Genomic DNA, 23,895 nt, shown 5'->3' with positions numbered 1-23,895 from the left:
CCGGTACACACATACATCCATACATCACACACATGCATGCATATCATCTGGTCAAGTAGATATATCACCTATACCAAACTTTCGAGCGCAGCGAGCTATGGGGGTTTGGGGGCTTGCCCCCATGAATAAATACACAACATATCATATCTACCTACTATCGGACGACGCCACAAGAATTCAAGGGATGAGATATACCTGTCTGTGTGTGTATACTCTATGGATAGTATTTTTATGTTTTCATAAGCTGTCGATCGGCACGGCAGAATAGCATGCTCTTCTGATCCTCTGCAAGACCACCCAGACAGAGACCACTGAAACAAGGGTTTCTCATTCCTGCATTTATGAAAGATCTCATTTCTTCGTATGGAATACGAAACGAAACGTATAGAGTACGAAGGAATATATACCATATACCTATCTATCAATCATCGAATCAAACACCAAAAGTTCACAAGTACTTGCATACATACATACTTACATACATATATACTTACATACATACATATCTCCTCTCCTCCCCGTCCATCCCTCCGAGAATAGAATAGCAACGGAAATTTCAACCCCCCCCACCACGTCCACCTATCCACATCCACATCCACGCAATTTACCTGGTCGCGCATGTCTAAGTCCTCGTACAAGTACGAAGTCCATCTATCCATCCATCCATCCATCCAGTGCACTCAAGCTCCACACCATACGATTCGATACCACTTACCCAAATAAATCCCACCACATGGCATTCGTCAGTAGGTACCAAAGTACTTTATTCAGCCCTTTCTTTCCGCTTCCGATCAGAGCATAGATGGGGATATGTGATGTGTGATGTGTGATGTGTGATATGATGATGATGAGCGAGGGATGAAAATGGGAAAGGAACTGAAATTGCAATGATAATAATCACAACACGAGCGTTGAAAACAATAGGAACAAACAACATGACTATCAAAATCAGGATTCGAATTAGAATCAGAATTAGAATTAGAATCAAGCATATAAGTTTCATCCTTCCTTGCTTTTATCAATTCAATTCAACTCACCTCATACCTCTCAATATATATATATATACATATATTTCTCATCTCCCTTCTCTTCTCTTCCCCTCCCTCCTCTCTCAACTCTTCAAGGTCTTCAAATACCACACACACATATACCTATACACATATACATACCCCTCTCCTCTCCTCTCCTCTCATATCGTCATCTCCCCAATTTTTACTTTTTGACATGTTTGTGTTTGTGTTTGTGTTTGTTTATGTTTATGTTTTGCACCAGCACCAGTAGGTATGTACCCACCATCTCTATCATCATTATCATCATCATCATCTCCATCCACCTCAACAACACTAAAGCTAAACCAAACCCAAAACCACAAAAATAAATAACCCTAATCCAATCCAATACAATCCGCTACTCCAGAATCTCACATATGCATACGGCGTCGGTTGGCCTAGCTAGCTTAGCTTAGCTTAGCTTAGCTGGGCTGGGCTGGGACAGACAAGATTGATTGATAGATAGATAGATAGATAGCTATCCTATCCTATCCTATCCAACATGCCCAAGGTGTCTGTCTGTCTATCTAGCTCTGCCTCAGCCTCAGCCTCAGCCTGCCTCAGTACTTAGTGCTCGGTGCTCGGTGCTTGTTCATTAAGCTAGATAGATAGGTGGGTGGGTAGCTGGCTATATATATGTGTAAATAGGTAGGTAGATGGGTAGTTACTCGAGCGAGTTAGCTACCTACAGCAGTATAGTATTGTGTATCGATCTATCTGTTTGTTCTGTGTGTTATATTAAGCATGCTGTGTCTGTCTGTGTCTATGTCTATGTCTATGTCTATGTCTATATCTATGTCTGTGTGCAACACTGACATTGACACTGATACTGATACTGACACTGACACTGATACTGCTATGGTATTGTATCATGTTATTAAAAGATACGAGAGAAGACAAGCCACAAAGAAGGAGGGGAACGGAGGCATAAAGTGGGTGGATGTGTGAATGAGTGTACTTTTGCAAATATCTATATTACCACTATCCTCCCTATATCTCTATTCTCTCATCCGAGTTTAGATATTCAATTTTTATTTTCTTCTATTCTCTCAAATTATATATATTGCTATACTATACTATACTATATTGTATTGTCTAATTCATTCATTCATTCATTCATCCATTCATCATTTTCAAGAACTGCTATTTATCTAACTATATAGTTATATCTAACTAGGTATTAAGATGATAATGATAATCACAATCACAATCATAAATGTCTTCTTATCTCTCTCATCCTTCTCCTCTCCTCAAACCTCGCATCACTCACTCACTGATTCATTCATTTATTAATTCATTCTTTCACTCATTCATTCAAGCTTCAATTACTTGTTTGCTTACTTTACTTACTTGCTCGCATATACAAACAAACAAGCAAACAAGCAAACACACACACACACATATATATTCTCTCTCACCTCTCATTCTACATACACATATACATATACATACATACATACCCAAGTACTATAAAAGAATATCTCTACTTTGGTTTATTTTATCTACCCCTTCCGTCCCTCCCTAAAATCAAATCTGAAATCAAATCTGAAATCTGAAGCTCACAAGGTGCTTGCTTTGCTTTGCTTTGCTTTGCTTTGCTGTGCTTCAGAACACGTTGTTCCTTTGTATATATGATAGATGAGAGATAAACTATAAGAGATAACTAGACTTGAATATAACATCAACTTAACTAAGAAATAGTTAGAGACTCTTTTAAGGTGAGAAATATATAATTATCATAGTGTACAATGTTAGAATTTAGATTTTAGAATTTAGATTTTAGAATTTAGAATTTAGATAACGATAGAGAGAGAGAGAGAGAGATTCATAATTTTATTTTTTTCTTTCTTTTTTTACTTCTTTTCTTTACTTCTCTTCTATACTTCTTTACTATACTAATTAGAATAAGTATATATAATAAGTTAGTTATACATATCTAATCGTTTCCTCTCTACCTACCTACCTACCTACCTACCTATCTATCAATCAATCAATCACCTCCCACCCATCTCGCGATTTCGAGTTGAAAAATAATCTACCCATCTACCTATCTACTCATCTACCTACCACACACGTGCCAATCTAGATATCTAAATAATACTAATAATAAATCACTTTTTCAAATTCGCAATTCTATTCATCTATCTATCTATCTATCTATCTATCTATCTATCTATCTATCTATCTATCTATCTATTTATCTGTTTTTTTCTTTCTTTCTTTTTCTTCTTCTTCTTCTTCTTCTTCTTCTTCATTCGGATTCCCCCAATCTCCTCCTTTTTACTCACCTATTTTGTAAAAGTAATCAATACCTCACCTTACCTTACCTTACCTTACCACATCTCACCTTATCCATATAACCTCCCTCCTTTCCTTTTCCTTTCGCTCTCTCCTCTCCCTATCCTCTCCCCCCCCCCCTTTCCCTTCCTTCCCCCCTTCCTCCCATCACAAAACAAAATAAAGCAAAAATAAAAACATACCCACAAAAACCACCCTCCCTCCCCTCCCCCCTTCAAGGCATCTCATGATTCTCATCTCGGACAAGCCTCAACTTTCCATTTTCCACTTTCCACTTTCCACTTTCCACTTTCCATTTTCCATTTCCCAAAACCAACTCCCTCCCTCCCCTCCCTCATCGGACCCGAATTCAAATCCCAAAACAAAAACAAACCACTCAACCGACGCGTCGCGAGTATCTTTTCTTTTCCCCTCCTAGTCTTTCACAACTTTCCATTTTCTACAATCTCGATTATGTTGATGTATTGATGTATTGAGGTGCAAATATTGGGAGATAAATGTCTATTTATTTATATATCTATACGAGTAGAAGAAATTGCATACGGTGATTACACACAAAAAAGGTCTCAAAACCCTCAATTCTCCAATCCAACTTTGAAGAATCAACCCACCCACCACATAGAATGGACTTATCGACAACACAATACAATAAATCACAATGAAGACATGACAAGCAAAGAGAACGTGAAAGACAGATCACAGCAATGCACAAAACTATAACTTTGAAAAATCTTTATAATCCGCTACCTTCAGGTTGTCGTTGATCTTCTGTACAAGTACAACAACATCTGATGTCCATCACTAATCGCTATCACAAAATCACAAGTATCTAGCAACCCTACCCTCCCAACGCCCATCCATTCCATTCCATCAGTCCAATACATAGTTTCCTAGTATCTGTAAATGTCGAAAGAAGTAATCTTGAACAATTACGCTTTTAACATATTCCCAGAACCATAGCAGAGCAGAGCACAAAAAATTCGGAATCAACAAATAACAAACGAACGCGGTCCAGTCACGCGTGATATCCCGTTCCTTCCCAAACGCCTTATGAACAGTTCATTAGAAAGAAAGATGCTTGCAAGTGTTTCTCATTGGAGAAATGTTTATGCAGCAGCAGTAGCAGCAGCAGCCTTCTTAGGGGCAGCCTTCTTGGTGGCGGTCTTCTTAACAGCAGCCTTCTTGGGTGCGTCAGTCTTGGTCTTGGTGACGCGTCCAGAAGCGGTCTTCTTGAGGACGGTGTCCTTCTCAACAACTGCTGGTGCCTATAATTCATTGTTAGTTATGTTTATGTCCGAGTATATAGAATATAGTTGACTTACGTCTTTGGGGGTGGCGGGCTTCTTTGCCTTGGTGACTGTAGCCTTCTTCTCCTTTGGCTTAGCAGCAGCCTTTGGCTTAGCGACGGCCTTCTTTGGGGCAGCAGGCTTCTTCTCTTTGGTGGCGGCAGCATCGACAGGCTTCTTCTCCTTGGTAGCAGTTGGCTTCTTGACGACAGTCTTCTTGACAGCAGCCTTCTTCTCGGTGGCCTTCTTTGGGGCCTTCTCAGCTGGGGCCTTCTTAGCCTTTGGTGCGAGCTTGACTGTGCCGGAGGAACCTGAAGAATAGGGGTTAGAGATTGAAAGGTTTGGTATGCGGTGATGCAAGGAAAGGCTTACCCTTTGGCATGATGAAGACCTCCTTAGCGACACCGTTCTTCAAGGCGCGGTTGAAGAGAGAATCGAACATGCTGTCACCGGCATTGATCTTGTTGTTGGCCTTGAGGTACTTCTTGAGTTGGATACGGCTGTGTTGATATTAGTATGAGATTCGAGTACGAGTAGTGGCAACGAGACGCGTCGAGTATAGATTGCAGGAGATTGTGCGAAGTATAAATAGGGAATCATACCTAGATCCATTGCGCTACGAAAGAATGTTAGTATATGTATGAAACATGGACGTGGATGGAGAAATCATAACATACCTCTTTCAAGTTGATGATAGCATCAATGATCATGTCTGTTGTGACGCGTCAGTAATTGATATATGGGAAAATGAAGCTCCACGTCCGATGCATGAGAAGCATGCGATCACAACCATGTATACATCATGTGTATGCGACGTGGTGTTGTGGATTCGGAAGCTATTCCTTACCTTGGTAGCTGGCATGGTCGGATGGAGCAGCCTTTGCCTTTGGGGCAGCAGCGGTAGTAGTGGCGGCCTTTGGTGGCATTTTGAGTGATATTTGGGAGAAGGGGTTTAAAAGTAATTAAATTGAAAGTCGAGATAATGAACAGGAAAGTCCAAAAGTTTATGATATGAATCTGTCGTATGTGAAAGTTGTTGGTATGTAGAAAGGCAAAAGAGGTTCCGAAGGTTCGTGTTTGGGAAGCGGGGGGGGTTTGTTTATGTAGATGGGAGAAAAGGTCTTGGTGATCTTTCCACGGTTTCGACGGAATTGTTATCACTAGTCCGAATTAAGCAATTAATTATAAAAAATGCAAACGAAAGGTATTTTGGATTCCAATTTCACGGAAGATCATTGGTTTAAAGGAGGGAAATGGGTGCTTAGTTCAACCGTCTAATGCCCCCTCAAAGCTTTCGCCTTGATCATGCGACAACTCGACCTTACTCGGTTTTTTTCGCACTTTTCCACATCCCCCCCTCTCAACTTTGGGGAATCTGCCACACTTTTCTTTCTCTTTCATCTGGGGAGAGGGTATGTTTTGTATTTCCTCCTGATATTTGCGAATCTCTGTTTTTCATCAGAACTATTTTGATCTTTCAATTCAGCAAATTGATGACAATAGTACGCGATGCTTTTCGATATATGATTGATATAAAATTCAAGTCGTCGAGTTTGATGAAGTTGACATATCTTGCTGTTTTTGCTATTAGACACAGGGAACACGTTCGATATTGCAATATTTAATGTTATTAGTGATTTCATCAATTAAGTAGTTATATCAATGATACTTTTGTTCCAAAATTTGAGTTGTGGTTGCGAGTGCATCAAATTGGATTTTGTGTCGAGATATTTGTTGTTTTTTGAAGCATCACGATCTTTTCTACGTATCTTCAATATACGCCCAACAATCAACGAAATCACCTTGAATTATTATAAATTTTATATGAGGAGATGCGTATTTGACATATCATCAAGTGTATATGAAAACAATTTTATTTTGGCTTGTTGCGGCTTCGATTATGAGCATCAACGAAAGTTGGCCAATTTTTGACTCGCGATTATTTCAGATTGCGACCGAGACCCCAACTACTTTTTTGAATAATTCCCTCAGATTTTCATCAATGCCGATGAAAAGACACGCAAATCATTCATCATTTCTTTATAATGTGAACCATATATAATTATCTTCATCTATTTGTTGGATTTGCCATGCTAGACTACGAGGTTTGGCAGGCGTACACAAGGCGGCAGGCATAGCATAGAGCGAAAAGCGAAGAACACTCTCAACATCATTTCAAGAGGTTAAGAATTTTCAAAGAGACTACAGTTTTCACGACATTCTCCTCCAGAGAATTTCCATAACATCTAGGAATAGCGAGTTCTCTGGTGCAACTTTGTCCGGGTGTTCCGAAAGAGTGCGACCGAAAAATCACTCAACTTGGCAAAACCAAAATAGGATTGTGCCACAAAAGTCTAACAGAAGTCTAATATCACACAGCCTCAACTAATTTGAAATAAATTTCTATATACAGAAATGTTTATTATTTCTTTATCGCTCCCAACAATTTCAATAATTTTCATCGTAATGTGCGGTTGATTGAACTGGTGTGGTGTTCACCATGCCACATACCATTCAGACAACTCATCGCCCAATTCCGACGCTACTCCGATCATACCACTCCCGATATCAATTCCTAACCCGAATCTCTCGACTTTTTTCCGTGGCATCTACACTCGCATATGCACTTCCGGGAACTATTGTGTCGATGCCACGTGTATTGTTTCAACTCTTGTCAGCCCTAGATGCACTCTCCTACAGCAACAACGTATCTCGGCAATTGAGCGAGTGAGCCTGATTATGTCGACCTTCAATCTTTCTATCAATGACGGAGATAGGTACTGATATGATTAAATTTGTTTAACATGTCGTTGACTCTCGTAGGCATCGTCCTTTCGCTCATTTTGGTCAAGGTGCAAATCGGCATGAGAATGACTAGGGCTTCTACCTAATTCCTTGGAGTTTGAGCTCCGATTGCCTTTGATATCAATAAAAGGCACCCAATTCTCTACTTCGATCTTTACTTCGATTTGAGAAATAATTTACGAGTTTACCACACAAGGATGGATGAGCTTCTGGAAGTTGTGATTGGCAATGCCTATCTACTTTTGGGGATACATCTCAAACTGGCTTTCAAGGAACGTTACTGTGGGATACCTCGTTCACACTTAACGCACTGCGCCTGCGTTCCTGTTGTTAACCAACTGTGAGTGAGATGTCAATTCTTACATCATGCTCTTATTGGCAGACACAAACCAAAGCGGCAGGGGTCAAAGCGCCATACCATGTGATTCGCTCCCTCCCTCTTGGCTTATGCCTCGTCATCAATGCAGGGGTTAATGGCAGAAATTAGAGCCGAACGTTATTGCAGCAATCCGAAACGACTTAATGCACGCGGTTTCTGTGCATGATATACATCTTAGGGCAACGGATCATTATCATATGAAAACAAAGATGACGATCAATAAGTGCAAAAGATGCTCTTCTCGCGTCGATGCTTTTGTCTTTCCTTTCACGAATATTTTGCTTCGCCATCCACCAAGTACACACTAACCATTCCTTCTTCAGCCGGTCTAATCATGAAGAGAAGGAACGATAGCATCGATATAGGATCGACATCTCTTCAGAAACAAACATCAAGAGCAATGGCATCAATTCAGACCACCAACAAAATGAAAGGCAGTGCAGTCTCTTTAGAATGCGACTTAAACCTATACATACGTCCTGTTTTGAGATTGTTTTCATCAGAAGAGAATCCACAGACAACATGGAGTTTCTTTGGGCCAAGGGATTTCCGAGCATGAACACCGTTCTGTCCTAATGTGCCCTACGATTAAAAGGTCCGAAGTTAATTTGAAAGTTAGTAAGTTGTATGTGAAACTTAAACTTTAGGTCTATTTACTGTTTCTTCTTCGTTTCTCTTTGCTGTACTTCTATACTCTACAATATCAATTCAGCAAAACAATCATCAGTCTACAGCTATGACTTCTATTAACAACGCTCTCGAGATGGATTCTTCTCCTGCCCCGCAAAAACCGGAATTTATGATGACCATCTCTCCAGACTTTCGCAACCTTGACCTCACACGGGATAGAGAAATTCGTCATTTACAATTTAGAATTTCCTATGATAAATCCGATGATAGTGGTAACGTCGCTATCATGGAGGGCCACCTAGTCAATCGCGCACTTGCAGAAGAAGCAGGGTTCGGAAAAACGATGGAAGATATAAATACTGAATGCAGCTTGACATTGGCATCCGTGATATTTGATGAATATGGTCAACTTAAACAAAAGTGGTTCCTAGGGATTCGTAAAGGCTCAAGCATTTGGGATGCTCGTGTAAACATTGGCAGTTTTCTTATAATTGATTCGATGATAATTGAAGAACAGCATCGTCGCAAAGGCCTTGGAAAATATCTGATTTATGAAATGCTACGCTACATGAAAGACTACAGAATTGGCATCTCATACGTTTTCACAAATTTAGGAGAACTGGAAGGGGCAGCGAGAATAGATGCGATTGCGTCTTGGAGAGCAGCAGGGTTCAAAAGAATTGGACTGTCACACGTATTCTGTTATGCAATGTCAATGAGCGACAGATCGAAGATACCCGATGCGGAAAAAGAGGACTCAGAAAGAGATACATTTGATTCCGAAGCTTCATATTCCACAGAGGATGAATTTTCTTCGCCAGTGCAAAGTGTTGAGAGTGAATCATTGTCCGAGTCGTTTTCATCCGGGAGATTGAACGAGTTGGAAGGAGCCCAATTAGCACCCTTTGACGACGATAGTGCATCGAAAAATTCCAGCAGCCCAAGTCCACCCATTGATGAAGAGGCTTCATTGGCGGAGTTGGACAGCCCAAACGTTCAGAGTTCGCACACAAGCATCGAAGAACCCAATATGACCATATCAGATAGATTGGCAGATTTTTCTCTGGGGCACGAAAAAGAAGATAGTGAGGAAATATTCGGGTTTTCGCTGTAAGAGAACTTGGTTTATGTTTCAAAGTCTTCTGTGAATTATCAATATGGTTTCAGTGGACAATAGCGTGATAGCGGGAGTTGAATTCAGGAGTTATTATTAACCACCAGCCTGTACGATTAGGACATCAATCAAATCATATTTTCTTTCCACAAGTTTTGAGGCATAGCTTGAATGGAACTTCTCTGATGATTCGATTCGTGCGGCTTATGATATATACAATTTACCCACCACTAGATGAGAAGAATTACACAATTTTTAATGTAGGAACTTGAAACAGTACTATGAATCATATTCAAAAAACAACAACATACCACTCTCTACATTCTATATCCCTCGCCCACCACACACTTTGTGGCCAGATCTAGGGAACCATCCTATGATGCCAAAAGGAAGTCAGACTCGCTGGAGCTATACATTTCATGATGAGCCAAAATCAAAGGCGAATCCAGCATTCAAAGATATCGATCATCATCGCATGCTGTTCCGCGAAAAGCACATTTTGGGAAGTTTTTATAAGGGTTTCTGTCTGAATGTGATGGTTCAGCCACAAGGAGGGGTGAATGTGGCTACGTTTATCTTTTCTGGAGCTACAGTTAACCATTATAATGCCTTGAAATTAAGGTTGCGCGCACGCGAGAGTAGAACCAATCATGATCATGATCATGATCATTAGGTTAGGTATTCTGTCTCAATGCACATGGCGCGTGGATTTCACTCGGATGGACGTGTCGAGTAAGGATGGACGCGATCGCTGGGTTTTCAGATAATCTGCTTCTGCTTGGTAGCAAAGCTATCGCTGGCACTGATCCAAATACACAGGACGCTGTCTGGAAATCTCGGCGTGGGTGGGTTGATCAATGCGAGACGTGGATTCCATGTTGATCGCGACAGGCGATGGAAAAACGCGTGAATATCATAATTGACTCTTAGCCCTGGATGGAAACATCATTTTTCTCGTAACCATACCATGTCTGTGTAGTTAGTTATCTTTTCTCTGAATTCCGGTGTATCGTGGTCGGATTTGGCTGGTGATACTTCCAGATGAGAGAGAACACATGTCTATTTCGAAAACTCATTGGAGAAGGAGACATGGACTATTCTAGATCTCGAATTGTGCCATTTCTGATACGCGCACTTTGCTTTGCTTTGGATAAAACATGCAATTGTTGGAAAGAATAATATCTCGAGCTACTATCTCCTCCATGTGTAGGATCGAAGATGTGGATGTGGATGTTGACTTGTCAATGCAGTGGGTTGGGGTTGTTAGCATTGTTAAGAAACACACTTCGAAATAATTGACTCAGGGGGAGAATCGGAGATCGATGTCCTGGATCGTCTGGAATCACTCGAAAGATTATGAAGCAAACGGCGATCGATACTCTGCTGGGATATGGTAGAAGGACATTTAGAGACATCTTTGCCGGTCTCGTGTTAGAATGTCTATGAATTTGCCATCGAAACACAACACGCTTGCTTCATCGTGGACTGAGAATTATGGAGGCCACATATATCAACCCAAACTCTCCGTTTTGTCTGGAAGACGCTGTTACATGTTCATGACGTACAAGCGGTTTCAGATGGCATCGACCCTTTCAGAAGTGTCAATAGCGACGGTTTGACAATAAGCTCCTACCTTATATCTTGGGTAATATTCAATCCCACGATCAAGTATCGGGCTAGAGAATATAGTTATTGGAAACAGTGGATTTGTGTGAAATTGGAACTTGAGGGGATTCAAAACATCTCGAATACTCATTCAACCCTCAGTAACTTACCATACCCATCATAAATTCACGCGTCGGAGTCTCCCATCTACTCACAACTTTTGAATTATGTGCGATATACATCGTGCTATCCAGTTCACTCCTAATTCCATATCGTCGTCTCATGTGATTGCGTATTGAATATCGCATGTCCATCTTTATCATACTGTACTTTGAACATTCCCCCTATTTTATAGTGTTTCTTATCTTATTTCACGCCCTTGCTGTTGATAGAAGTTGAAATTATTCATTTCCTTTGAAAAGTTCTCCCCGGATTGTTCGTGAATGCACATGTAATCTTTCAGCATAACTTCCAACAATACCCTACCCGTCTCTGTACATTGATTTCTCAGCTGCACAGAGTAGAATCGATGACAGATATGCACATATACCATGAAATATTCACCATCCATCTCCTGATATCTGCTTCTAAAGTTGATAAGCAACCTCAAATCTTGAAACAACAATGATACATACCTCCAATCTTCACTCCTCAAACGCTCCTCTAATTCTTCTTTCGGCGCCCCGTAGGGCTTATGTCTTCTTCCGTCACTTGAGGTTAAATAGTCTGAGATACACGGGACATACCAACTACAAACTCGCTGAACAGCAGTATAGTTTACTAATGATAGAAAGGGGATGCAAACAGGTACTAAAATCAACTGTGATGGGATCACAACACTCGCTCTGTTTGATTGTCTGAATCAATTAATCTAGAGAAAGACTTCTTTCGACTATGTAACTTGGCATACTGCTTGCTGTTAACAAAATCAACTCACCTGTGGGACCAGGTATTGAATTATCTCACTTCGTTTTCATTTGAACTCCTCGATATAAACTGAAAGGTGTTCATTTTAATTTCACAAGTTTTAATTCACTAGTATCTCAGTTGCGCATCTCATTGTTGTTGTTTTTTTTTTGGTTGTTTTTTTAAATTTTCAAATTTTGGGTGGGTTTTCTTCATATGTCTAGTAAAATCTAAAAAGTTTTTTTTCTGGTAAGCGCACGACTATAAGACAAGGGCATCAAAAGACTGACTAGCGCCTTCCAAATCACCTCTCAATGTTCAAACTTCTTCATCAAGTTTTGTACCTTGGCACTGATCTTTCTGCCCAACTTCCGGGGAGCGGGAGCGGGAGCGATAGGGTCTTCACCCGCTAATTCAAAAGCCAGCATTGGTGAATTATAATCCGGCATGAGTAGACAAGCATGAATTTTCACCACTCGTTTCGCACCTAAGCTCTCTGCATGATCAGTAAGCATTCTAGCAACTGGTCTTGCGTTGGCAGTTCCCATCAACATCTTGAACTCAGCACTCGCTGTGGAAATGTCGTTGGATGCGAAAGTAACCATCTTGAGTTCATTATCCTCGATCGAAAGTCCCTTGATTTTGAGTGCATCAGATAATGTTATGGCGGTTCCGTCATTGGAGATTGGAGCAATGATGACATACTTGAGCTTTTTCATCTGTAAAGCTTGCAAACTTTGTATATTCCCCCCACTCTGGGAAGAATGTGCGGCACAAGTATCGCGCCATGCTTGGAATAAGAGCTCGCTATTCCAGAGACGAGGCGTATCTACGCCGGGGATGTCAAAATCCGCATATGCCCATTGGCTCGAGGTGAAAATAGTCGCAATCTTCGCAGATGCATAGATTTGAGCTACATTAACAAAACGGAGATGTTGATACTTTTCCTTGTTTTCCGGTTTTACAACTTCCTTGGAAGAGAGATTGTATTCAGACCAGTGATGACCTTCATACTCGATTCCAAGATCTGTGAGAACTTTCGCCATGCCATATCTAGAGAAAAAGTCAGAATCTTCGTCGCGTTGGTGACCTCCGTCGACGTTTACATACCGGATGTTCCAATGGGGATATGCAACTTCTCGGTGAGGAGTATTATTGATAGCGATTCTGTTAGCTTCAAGAACGGCGTTGCCGCGTTCGAGGTATTCTATGGGTGCCAAAATTTCTGACTCTCCGGTGGTACAATTTTCGGCATCTTCATATGGGTCGTATATCTCGTCAAGTCGTTCAGGGTCAGTCAAAACTTTGGCGAGATTTGCATCGTAATCGAAGACTGCAGACATGTTGGCGGAAAGTTATGGATTTTATGAATTGAAGTTTTCTTGAAAAAGAAGTATTCTGAATTCGTCTCTGTGGAATGTAAGTGACCTGAGAGTGAATGAAGAATATGGTATCAATTAACAAGGGATTTTCAGGCGACAATATAGATGTTGTGTTGTTGTTCTATCCATTTTTGAAGATTGTTCTGTAGTTGTAACAATGACATTGTATCTGTATCATCAAAGACAACAAAGGAGAGTTGCACTCTTGAAGATGTGTATGTAGCATAGTGCAGAAAATAAGAGGAAACGCGGTTGGGAGCGGTTAAGAATCTCGTAACATCAAACAGTCTCGGGCAGCAGAGTCAATGGAGATTCTCAACCATCTGCCAGTAATTAAATCTTTGAGGCTGTGAGAATGTTCACAACACGTGAGTTTTCCGATTGGAATTAGTACGATAGATGCAAGTAGCTTCTTTCGAAGCCTTGGCCGAATGTTATAAGATTGAGGGTGAGATGAAGGACACCATTTTCGGTGAGGAAGAGATTCATGTCGAGATGATTGGATATGAAGTAAAATTCGTACTGACAGCATCCACCATCCACCATTCACATATCATGCCATGATGTTTGTGGACTTTGGTGCCTGGATAGGAGGTCATCTCCCTTTTTCGAGTTTACACTGTATAGAATTATCTTAGCGAACTGAGATCCGAGACATTTTCGTCAATTCAAGCCTTTCGTCAATTCTTGTGTTTCCGTTTGACACGTGTGGCCGAGAAATTCAAGAGATTCTTTCTCACTGGGAGGCGTCGATAAGATGATAATGCAGATAAGATTGTAACTTGTATTGAATCATCTCGTACCTGTGAAACTTATTAGCCTGTTGGTGGCTGTCGGGCCAGAACTCCAATGTTGGGTTAGCGTACCCGGGGCGTTTTTAGTTTTGATCTCCGCTGAATCTTTGAGCACGTTGTTATTTCCCCAACTTTCATTGGATATCCACAACATCAGCCAAGAACATGTCAATTATTGCCAACAACCATTGTAGAATCTTCGCAACATAAGCAAAAAAGCTTCACTGGAACAAGATCTTCAGCCATTCGGTTTTGGCTAAATGAAAGGCACGTACCTGTTATCTCTGAGCCATGTCGCGTGCAATATTGCAGTAAAGGGACATTGATGTACAGGAAAGGATTGTTTCGTGCCACGAGGAAAGCAATACTCCCCGCTGGCGATCCATTATACGAAGCTACGGACTGCAGGTTGCAGACTGCAGACCCCAGGAAAGCTATATGTTCTGGAGGATTTCTAATTCTGGTTGATTCATCGCTCCACGTGTTTGCACCTTCCATATTTGGAGCTCTTTGGATATCATTCTGAAATTATTTGGGAGGGCATATCATCTTAAAGCATGCAGGCATCAAAATTTGAGCCTTTGAGAATGATACTCGGCCAATGAATTCAGCACATTCAGAAGCTGCGTGGTACATCTGGGGAAGATGATTGGTTTCAACGAATGAACGGGCTTGGCGTCAACATAAGGTTACAAATGGATCCTGCGCTAAACTCGGACATCATCGAAAGGGTCCCGGGTCTCTTTGACTCCCCCGTCTGCCCGCCTAGAATTATCAAAAGGTCATCGACCAGTTACAGCCTCGAGAGGCTGAACTCTATTGCTTGAATAGATCGTCAATGGCGCCAAAAACCTCCAAAGTCAGACATCTACATGCTACACAATGGCAAAATCTGAAGCCACAAAGTTGTTATTGCGCTTTGCTCGGGGTTGCCAGCCCAATAACCCCCATTGAGTGGTCTGAGTATCTATTCACTGCTGAACATACAATCTTGGCGACCCGGGAACTGGGACTTTTACTAGGAATCAGTTTTGATCTAGCCAATGTCATTTTGGGATGCCCAGACTTTGGACTCGGAGCTCCTTGCCTAATAGAATCCACCATGGATTTCACATTAAAATCAGTTTTTTCGGAAGTAGCCAACAATTGGAATCCCACCTTGCAGGAAGAAATATAAGGATACCTGATTTCCTTTTTGCCAAAGTCTTTCTCTCGTCAGTCAAGCACTCGCACCAAATTCTCACCACAAACTTCGTTGCAAAGGTACTATTCCTTCAATTCGTCGCAATGGTTGCTCCTGCCCCTGCCCTAAATACCACCGTAGGTGGAAATTCTGCCTTCCACAACTTCAACAATGACTTCGCCCATATTACAGATGCCAATGAGCGAAGACGTCTCGCTCTTGCCGAGATCGATAGAGCTCCATTCGGATGGTATCACGTCCGTGCCTGTGTTGTTGCAGGTATTGGTTTTTTTACAGATTCCTACGATGTAAGTACATGCAATCACAACACTGGAGAAAGACACCACTAACCGTTGCCATAGATCTTCGCCATCAATTTAGTCACTTCTATGTTGGGCATAGCATTTTTCCAGAACAGTGTCTCAAAGGGTACGATTCCGACAACTAGTGATACTGCTATCAAGGTTGCCACTTCCGGTGGAACTGTTATTGGTCAACTTGGTTTCGGATGGCTTGCAGATGTTGTCGGTCGTAAGAAGATGTATGGTCTTGAGTTGATGATTATCATTTTTGCCACTCTCGCTCAAGCCCTTTCCTCCCCATCACACGCTGTCTCTATTGTCGGTCTATTCATCTTCTGGCGTGTATTGATGGTAAGCTAACACTTGTTTCAATTTTTTTTCGCTTCGCATACTTACATATATTAGGGTATCGGTATTGGCGGAGACTATCCTTTGTCAAGTGTTATCACTTCTGAATTCGCAACCACTAAATGGAGAGGAGCTATGATGAACGCAGTATTCGCCATGCAAGGTATTGGCCAATTTGCTGCTGCCATCATCGCTTTGATTGTCACTTCAGGTTTCAAAGAGTCCCTCCTGACTGGATCAAAGGCCTCAACTTGTACTGGTGTTTGCCAGCTTGCTGTTGACAAGATGTGGCGTGTTATCATGTAAGTTTACCTACTTCTTTTAACATAACACATTGCTAATGAACACTAGCGGTTTCGGTGCCGTCCCAGGTTGCATTGCTCTCTACTATCGTTTGACCATTCCCGAAACTCCTCGATACACCTTTGATGTTGCCCGTGATGTTGAACAAGCTAGCGAGGATGTACAAGCTTACAAGCAAGGAAAGAGCCATGGCGAACCAGATGAGATAACTCGCGCTACCACCAACAATCAAGCTGCTCAACAGCTCGATATCCCAAAGGCCAGCTGGGCAGACTTTATCGCTCATTACAAACAATGGAGATTCGGCAAAGTCCTTCTCGGTACAGCAGGTTCATGGTTCTTCCTTGATGTCGCCTACTATGGTCTCGGTCTTAACAACTCGGTCATTCTCTCCGCTATTGGATATTCCGGTGGTCACAACATGTATGAGGTTTTCTACAAAACTGCCGTTGGTAACCTTATTCTTGTCTGCGCTGGTGCCATTCCTGGATACTGGGTCTCTGTCGCTACAATTGATACTCTCGGCCGTAAGCCAATCCAATTTATGGGTTTCTCCATTCTTACCGTTCTCTTCATCATCATTGGATTCGCTTATCACAAACTTTCTGGCCATGCCCTTCTTGCCCTTTACGTCGTCGCCCAATTCTTCTTCAACTTCGGTCCCAACTCCACTACTTTCATCGTCCCAGGTGAATGTTTCCCTACACGCTACAGATCTACATCTCACGGTCTCTCTGCTGCTTCCGGAAAGGTAGGAGCTATTATTGCACAAGTTGTTTTCGGACCACTCCGAACAAAAGGTGCTGCTCCAGGCGCTACTGGTGCTGCAGCTAGCCCATGGTTAAATCATGTTATGCAAATTTTTGCATTGTTCATGTTCTTGGGATTGTTAACCACTTTCCTCATTCCCGAGACCAAGAGAAAGACTCTCGAAGAGTTGGCGGGTGAAGTTCCAGGAACCCCTAATTATGATCCTGCTTTGGCTAGATACACTGCTGGAGCTCAAAAGAGTGGCCACTCTAGTCATGAAGGCATTGCGCATGAGATTCAACCTGAAAAGATCGTTTAAGTTTGTTTGAGTATGGACTGGGGATAATATGATGTGATACCTGGTGTTTTTGATTGATCGTTCGGTTTCAGGGGTTTTACATAGATAATATACAAAAGCATGATGGATTGTTCTTCTAGTATTGCCACCCTATGCACAAAGTTATCAGAAACAGTGAGATTCGAAAGAGAATTTAAACTTCGTATGGTGTACTAATTAGGTCGCTTGTATAGCTTCCTGCATGGCTTCACTAATAACATTAACCGATGCCTTTCAATAACCTATAACTCTTGACAAAATGTACCAGATAAACCCAATCCTCGTTTGGATTTCTTGCTGGCATGCGGAAATCGTCGGCATGTCATTCACGCCCTTGAGCTTCTATCAAAATCACGTGCGCTGCAGCTCCGACTACCCCGCTTCGATTTTGGACAGCTTCATAAGGTTATCTATTATTCATCTTGACATTATATTGACATTATCAATTTCAATTGGCATAGATTGGAAATCAGAACGCGTAAGACGTACAAAATTAGCTCTATCCGATCACGAACTCGGAGTCGAGCATCTTACGAAGGGAGATATATGAGTCAGAATTGATATCTCAAGTAAGAACAGTCATAACGTGCTTCTACATCTAGCTCACTATAAGTACTCGAAATTTCTCAAATAACGTTCTTGTAACACAATCATTTATTCTTTTCTTGTTGAAACTACCTATCTTGCCAAAATCCTTCCGGCTTTCACAAAGTTTTAAAGCATATCGACGCTGCATTTTTCAGCTCAATCGTTACGGCCTCTACCTCGAAACAAAATCTTAGCTACTTCAAAATGCATATTCCATTCACCAACGTCGATGTATTTACTCATACCCGTTACCTAGGTAACGCTCTTGCCGTCATCCGTCCCCAGTCCCCAAGCACCCTTTCACAAACCCAGAAATTGCAAATCGCTAAAGAATTCAATCTTTCCGAAGTCGTTTTTCTCCATCTTCCCGAGTCGAAAGATTCAAATCCAAAGGAATTGGTAGTCGATATCTTTACATCTGCTGCCGAGATTCCTTTTGCTGGTCATCCTACCATTGGAACCACATTCTTCGTGCTCAATTATTTGGGACTGAAGAGTGTGGAGGCTTTAATCACCAAAGCTGGGAGAATCCCAATCTCACTTGATGCGGACGGAAAAGTGGCGAGGGCCGAAATCCCACATAATGTCCATGTCCATGAGAAAAAATATGCGTTCAAAGACTTTAACACAGGGGAAGAAACGCAATATCCTATCGTCTCGATAGTTAACGGAATGACGTTCGTGCTCGTTAGTCTTCCTTCTCTGGAACATCTAGCACGAGTGGCAGAAATCAAAAATCTAAACCCAAGTACGTATAATACGGAACATTTGGATGAAGGGTGGAGGAATGGCTTGTGTACGACCATGTATTATGTGCATGTTGGGGAAGATCAGGGCAGGAAAAGATATAGAACGAGAATGTTTGGAACGAGAGAAGATCCTGGGACAGGAAGTGCTAGTTGTGCGTTGGCTTGTTATTTGACGAGGAAGGAGGAAGGGAAGGGAGTCAAGGAAGTGAAGTTTGGGTTTGAACAGGGTGTGGAGATGGGGAAGAGGAATGAAATTTTTGTAGATGTGAAGACGAAGGAGGATGGACAGGAAATCGAAAAAGTGGTTTTGAGTGGAGAGGCGGTCAAGGTTATGGAAGGAACTTTGGAGGTTTAAGGGGAGGGTTGTATGTTTCTAGGTCTGAGAATATGGGGGATGAATATTGATATTCGAATTCGACTCATCACTTCATTCTCGCAGGCTACCCTACCCCACGTCGACAATTTGATTGGTCTGTCCATGATTTTAAGCATTTTGTTGCACATCTTATTTCGAAAGTGAGATTATCTCAAGCGATCAACAATATTTGTTTACTTCTCATAGTCGGCTCTCGTTAGTAGCCGACTGTTATCAGTGGTTGTCATTGGCTATGAATAGTGAATACAGCATGCTTTTCAAACATTTCCCACTCGACCTATCCAAGCGACAGTTCTCTCGTGAAGTATATATACCTCTCTTTCAAAACTCTATTTAATTATGGAATCCTAAAAGTCCCACGGGATGGTGTCCCAGGGTAGAGCTGCTTTCCCCTTCGAGGTTTATCTCAATGCCAATCCAATCACAATTACATAGAGCTTCACTTGAACATGAAACTAGAATCGCACGCATATAAATACTGGGAATGTCTTGTTGTCAAATATATACTTGTTGTTGATTCTTATTCACAGTCTGTTAACTTTTCTCAATCACCACTAGACTAAGATAAGAGTGAGGTTTTCGACAGCGAAACCTAGAAGCAAGATTCAATAGAATCACTCTCACACACAAGCATGACATTTTATCCGTTCATAAGTGTCTACAACGTAAAAGGAGGTAACCTAGAAGTCCCGCAAAACGGAGATACTCCTGCATTCGCTCCATACTGGGTCAAGTTGTGTATTTGTCCTAGAATATACCATACACGTGGAAGGCTTTATACTCCTGAGGTCGCAAAAAATCACAAATTCGGGTAAGATAAGGTTAGTTAGTTCTGACCTCATTTATATTGGGAGTTTATGTAGAAGCTCTGGATTGGTCAGATGCCATTGTTCTAAAATATTGCACTAGATATAAATATCTCTCTCATCTCAAGATACGTACTATCTGCAGATGACTAGAGGCTTAACAAAGAAGGTCGATTACGGCAAGTGCCTGTTCAAAGTTTAGATAGGGAAAAAATGCTTCTCTCGCTCGATAGTTTGGCTCATAATTCTGTGGTATGGATCGTCAATTCTAAGCAAAATAACGACGAGTCTATGAATTCCTGACAGTGAAAACGTACTTTGACTATCGATGATGTGTTGTGTTGTCACCTGTCAAACTTAGTTACCAAGACGAGGAATTCTAGATTCCAGAGATCTATATCCCCGTCCCTGTTATATCTCATCACCCCCGCGGTATTGGTTCTGGACCGTGGTGCTCTCTTCACTGTAACTTTCTACCCCATGTGTTGATGTGTGTTCTAGGTCGAGTGTTCATGATGCCAACGTGTATGTCGAAGAAAGCTCACGTTTGTACCCCTTAATTGCTTGTTTGAGTTTGTTCTCTTTGAGGCTACGAGAAATATTCGAGTGTAGAATTGAGGGATCATGATTTTTAGTTACACTCAGCTAGCCTGGTATGGGATATCTTCACGTAGATAGAGCTTTTGTTTTAAAATGTAAAGGTATATAAAACCTCACCTGATTCTCATATTCTCAACCAGGGAGCGCAGGTGAGAGACAACTGCACGGAGAATAACGAGCCGGGGACGTAAGATCAAAGATGTTGTGTGGAGTGTGAAAATTTGAAGGTATAGAGATTGTTGTACATGGAATGAATTGCGATAGAAACGAGGATCTTGATGGACAATAGATATTGTTTTCATTGTTGTAGCCTAGATTGTCGATGATTAACTTGTTGTTTCATTGTCGAACAACCTTTCTTGCTAGTAACAATCTTTGTTCTTGTTATAAACTCAATTTGCTTGAACGTTGACTACAAGGAGCTCCCATTTAAATAACTAAAACCGAAATTCACACCATTTTACTCCCCCTCCTCTTAACCTTGGCACTGACCCCATCTTTAGCATCGCCCAGCTCTTCATTTCCTACATCACCTTCAACCACTTCGCCCTCCTTGACCTTCTCCCCAGCCTTTCTCTTCTTCCCAGCTGAACTCTTTATCCTTCCTAAAAGTACATTCAAAGACTGCCCCCTATACACCGGCATCTTATTCCTGGTCTCCCTCGTACTCCTCCTCGTTCCCGTCGCTCCCTCACTTCCAACCTCCGATAATTCATCAGTTTGAATCTTCTTATTCCTAGCCTTGCCCTTCTTCTCCTTTGGGCCAAGATATTCAGGATCGCCCTTCATTAGAATATCCGGACTCACCGGCGGACTTTCGACCGGTGAGATCGGAGGGCTTTCAAGCTCTTCTGCTCCTGTAGCTTTGGTTTTAGGTTTGAGTGCTCCGGGTGCAGCTTTTCTCCCTTTCCCTTTTAGAATCCTCTCCTCCTCCAACCTCCGGACCTCAGCCTCAACTCCCCTCTCAAACCTCTCCTCCGCAATCTTTAATTTCTCCTCAATCCTTTCCTTTTCTGTGACCTCCTCTTTCGCATTATTCTCAATAGTATTAATCTTCTTCTCAAATTCTTCCTTCATATCCATAAATGCACGATCTGCAAAGCCAAGCTTAAGTCTAAGTTCTTCCACTTCTTCGAGCGTGTTATAGAGATCCGTCTTTACGATTTTGAGCTCCTCGGATACGGATTCTCTTTCTTCGGAAAGAGTGTGACTTGAGGGTGTATTTTCAGGGGCTTCAGAGGGCGCGGTAACAGCTATACTTTGACCTGAGCCGCTATCGACTGCATTCCTTTCAGTGAGTTGGCTTCGCAACTCATTGACCTCATTTTCTAATTGGGCGATAACCCCATGCGCTCCATTTAATCTCCCCTGTAATGTCTCTGCTTCTTCAACCAAGCCAGCTGCATGCCTATCTGCGCCCTCAACTTCCTTATCAAACTTCTGCTTCCAAACATCCTCATGTTCATCTGAAAGTACCTTTCCTCTCTCAGAGACCTTTATAAAATGATTCCCCCTTTCGTACGCCGTTTTGAGATCATGTTTCAATTTTTTGATTTCATCCTTTTCCTCCCGAGCTTCATTTTTCGATTCGTATAAGCCTTTGAAAAGATTTTTCTGCTCATATGATTCTTTGAGTTGCCTATTCAATTGTTCTATTTCATCTTCAAATTGGCCCGCTATTCCATCCAGCTCCTGCTCTTTATCTGCGAATTTGTTGTTTGCTTTTTCAAGTGCCTGTTCAAGTGCCAGGTTGGTGGCATTCAGAAATTGAGTATGACCGATTGCTTCATCTCTATCCGCTTCGCCTCTTTCGAGCTCTTCGATTCGGGCCTCAGTCTCCTTAACTTTAGCGCTGAGCTGATATTCTTTGAGGGTACGTGGATGCTCCGAGTGGGAAGGTAATTGGGTAGCATATGCAATGAGTTGACGAATCCATTCTGCACCTGCTAATTGTTGTCCTTCTTCGGCCAACTGATACAACGCAGATATCTCGCGAGGTACAGTCAGAACAAAATCATTTATTTCATTTGCCCATTCTCTCCAAGTGCTTTCTTCAACAAATGGAGCGACTGGTCGATTACAAGCTAGTTCAATCAATTCTTTGACCCAAGTTACACCTGGGAATTGTTGACGTGGACTCTCAGGTCCCGGGTCTACATCTGGTAGTGCGCCCCCAGGCCGATACAAATTTGCTGCAGCTAGACTAAAGAGACCTTCTACTGCTTGAGGCTTGGCTTGGATATGATTCCATAACCTCTCCGACCATTGTCTCCAGACGGCATCTCCGAGGATTTCTGATCCTGATGAGCGTACCGCTTCGCTACTGCCTATATCGGCCATTTGTACACCAGGCGGATGCTGAGCCTCTGAAGCAGCCAACATGTCCTCCAGAGTTCTTATTGTTAGCGATAATTCTGCAGTGCGATCCTCCAACTTCATTCGGTCTTCTTCCCAGGCAATCTTTTCTTCTTGTAGCCGTGAAACCTGTCGCTTTGATGCCTCCACGAGGTAAGAATCCTCTATCTCCTTCACCCCCCGTAATCGTTCAATTTCCTTGTTGGCTTCCTGCAAAGCAATCGAATTATCTTGTATATTTGTCCATTCGGCCTTTTGCTTCCTTAATTCTTCAACGTCGCTCATTGAAGCATTCCAATTAAGTTTCAACTCTTCGGCCCATGACCCCAACCTACGTGCCTCGTGATCGAACTCATCCCTCTCTTTCTTTGCATGCGCTAATTGCCTGGCAAGTTCCACAGTATCGGGAGGTAGAGGATCATTTGCCAGTTCGAGCGCAACATGCGCACTTTCCAATCGATCCCTGTATCCGTTTTGTCCAAACGTTCGTTGGTGTAGCTCATCGTATTGATGCTGTAGCCCAGTCTTCTCTCGCTGCGCTCTGTGAATTTCATAAGACTGCTCGGTTTCGGCTTCGGCTGTAGCGCCTTCGAGATGTTTCACTCGCTCAAGATATTTGTTCTTTTGGGTAACAAATATCTCCGCGAGATTTGTGCCATTTACATCGAAGCGGGGTAGTACCTGTTCCTCAAGCTCACTCACATATTGTCTTAGGTCATCCCTCTCTTGAATAACTGTCTTGTAGGATTGACGGACTTCTTCATGGGCACCATAATGATCTGATTGTTCGGATTGTCTTCTTTCAAATTTTGCAGTGGTTTCTGGGTCCATGATTCCTGAATTGCAATTGCATGAATGATGAAAAAAATCAAATACCTCGAAGCTGTAGACTTCACTTTTGGAGAACAAAGAAGTGTTTGGGTTTGAAAATATACACTAGCCGCCAATTG

General features: G+C 42.0%; 6 protein-coding genes across 10 annotated transcripts; 3 read left to right on the top strand and 3 right to left on the bottom strand.

The window, feature by feature from the left end:
- Positions 1 to 3,834: 3,834 nt before the first annotated feature.
- Positions 3,835 to 5,901, bottom strand: BCIN_02g04870 (hypothetical protein). Its single transcript, XM_024691339.1, has 6 exons — positions 5,481 to 5,901; positions 5,311 to 5,345; positions 5,236 to 5,249; positions 5,006 to 5,133; positions 4,670 to 4,944; positions 3,835 to 4,612 (listed from the first exon to the last, which is right to left on the bottom strand). The coding sequence occupies exons 1-6, from the start codon at positions 5,557 to 5,559 to the stop codon at positions 4,454 to 4,456; spliced, it is 690 nt and encodes a 229-aa protein (XP_024547109.1). The 5' UTR covers positions 5,560 to 5,901; the 3' UTR covers positions 3,835 to 4,453.
- A 2,595-nt stretch (positions 5,902 to 8,496) lies between these two features.
- On the top strand, positions 8,497 to 9,685 carry BCIN_02g04860 (hypothetical protein). The gene has a single exon (XM_001552930.2). The coding sequence runs from the start codon at positions 8,554 to 8,556 to the stop codon at positions 9,559 to 9,561; it is 1,008 nt and encodes a 335-aa protein (XP_001552980.2). The 5' UTR covers positions 8,497 to 8,553; the 3' UTR covers positions 9,562 to 9,685.
- A 2,558-nt stretch (positions 9,686 to 12,243) lies between these two features.
- BCIN_02g04850 (hypothetical protein) lies at positions 12,244 to 13,867 on the bottom strand. 5 transcript variants are annotated; one of them, XM_024691335.1, is made up of 3 exons: positions 13,183 to 13,867; positions 12,363 to 13,125; positions 12,244 to 12,302 (listed from the first exon to the last, which is right to left on the bottom strand). In XM_024691335.1, exons 1-2 carry the CDS (start codon positions 13,413 to 13,415, stop codon positions 12,384 to 12,386), a joined length of 975 nt encoding a protein of 324 aa, XP_024547108.1. In that variant the 5' UTR covers positions 13,416 to 13,867; the 3' UTR covers positions 12,244 to 12,302; positions 12,363 to 12,383. The 5 variants fall into 5 exon arrangements, with proteins under 5 accessions (XP_024547108.1, XP_024547105.1, XP_024547106.1 ...); XM_024691336.1 differs by having other exon boundaries at positions 12,244 to 12,707; positions 12,778 to 13,125; XM_024691337.1 differs by having other exon boundaries at positions 12,244 to 12,568; positions 12,778 to 13,125.
- A 1,485-nt stretch (positions 13,868 to 15,352) lies between these two features.
- Positions 15,353 to 17,694, top strand: BCIN_02g04840 (hypothetical protein). Its single transcript, XM_001552926.2, has 4 exons — positions 15,353 to 15,739; positions 15,794 to 16,084; positions 16,139 to 16,383; positions 16,433 to 17,694. The coding sequence occupies exons 1-4, from the start codon at positions 15,536 to 15,538 to the stop codon at positions 17,451 to 17,453; spliced, it is 1,761 nt and encodes a 586-aa protein (XP_001552976.1). The 5' UTR covers positions 15,353 to 15,535; the 3' UTR covers positions 17,454 to 17,694.
- A 201-nt stretch (positions 17,695 to 17,895) lies between these two features.
- Positions 17,896 to 19,455, top strand: Bcyhi9. The gene has a single exon (XM_024691334.1). The coding sequence runs from the start codon at positions 18,264 to 18,266 to the stop codon at positions 19,161 to 19,163; it is 900 nt and encodes a 299-aa protein (XP_024547104.1). The 5' UTR covers positions 17,896 to 18,263; the 3' UTR covers positions 19,164 to 19,455.
- Positions 19,456 to 20,866: 1,411 nt separating this feature from the next.
- Positions 20,867 to 23,882, bottom strand: BCIN_02g04820 (hypothetical protein). Its single transcript, XM_001552923.2, has one exon. It carries the CDS (start codon positions 23,774 to 23,776, stop codon positions 21,041 to 21,043), a length of 2,736 nt encoding a protein of 911 aa, XP_001552973.1. The 5' UTR covers positions 23,777 to 23,882; the 3' UTR covers positions 20,867 to 21,040.
- Between the last annotated feature and the right edge of the window lie 13 nt (positions 23,883 to 23,895).

The sequence above is a fragment of the Botrytis cinerea genome, chromosome 2 (assembly GCF_000143535.2).
Source record: "Botrytis cinerea B05.10 chromosome 2, complete sequence".
In the NCBI taxonomy this organism is placed as follows: domain Eukaryota; kingdom Fungi; phylum Ascomycota; class Leotiomycetes; order Helotiales; family Sclerotiniaceae; genus Botrytis; species Botrytis cinerea.
The sequence above is the reverse complement of the archived record's forward strand: the minus strand, read 5'-3'. Positions and strand labels throughout refer to the sequence as shown.

What these genes read in the sequence shown, in the direction of transcription:
- BCIN_02g04870 (XM_024691339.1), bottom strand. Translation starts at nt 5,559, where the DNA reads ATGCCACCAAAGGCCGCCACTACTACCGCTGCTGCCCCAAAGGCAAAG. An exon ending in GGTCTTCATCATGCCAAAGG is followed by an intron (nt 4,945 to 5,005) that starts GTAAGCCTTTCC and finishes CCTATTCTTCAG; the next exon opens with GTTCCTCCGGCACAGTCAAG. An exon ending in AGCCCGCCACCCCCAAAGAC is followed by an intron (nt 4,613 to 4,669) that starts GTAAGTCAACTA and finishes AATGAATTATAG; the next exon opens with GCACCAGCAGTTGTTGAGAA.
- BCIN_02g04860 (XM_001552930.2), top strand. Translation starts at nt 8,554, where the DNA reads ATGACTTCTATTAACAACGCTCTCGAGATGGATTCTTCTCCTGCCCCG.
- BCIN_02g04850 (XM_001552928.2), bottom strand. Translation starts at nt 13,415, where the DNA reads ATGTCTGCAGTCTTCGATTACGATGCAAATCTCGCCAAAGTTTTGACT. An exon ending in TATCCCCATTGGAACATCCG is followed by an intron (nt 13,126 to 13,182) that starts GTATGTAAACGT and finishes CTTTTTCTCTAG; the next exon opens with ATATGGCATGGCGAAAGTTC.
- BCIN_02g04840 (XM_001552926.2), top strand. Translation starts at nt 15,536, where the DNA reads ATGGTTGCTCCTGCCCCTGCCCTAAATACCACCGTAGGTGGAAATTCT. An exon ending in TTTTTACAGATTCCTACGAT is followed by an intron (nt 15,740 to 15,793) that starts GTAAGTACATGC and finishes CCGTTGCCATAG; the next exon opens with ATCTTCGCCATCAATTTAGT. An exon ending in AAGATGTGGCGTGTTATCAT is followed by an intron (nt 16,384 to 16,432) that starts GTAAGTTTACCT and finishes AATGAACACTAG; the next exon opens with CGGTTTCGGTGCCGTCCCAG.
- Bcyhi9 (XM_024691334.1), top strand. Translation starts at nt 18,264, where the DNA reads ATGCATATTCCATTCACCAACGTCGATGTATTTACTCATACCCGTTAC.
- BCIN_02g04820 (XM_001552923.2), bottom strand. Translation starts at nt 23,776, where the DNA reads ATGGACCCAGAAACCACTGCAAAATTTGAAAGAAGACAATCCGAACAA.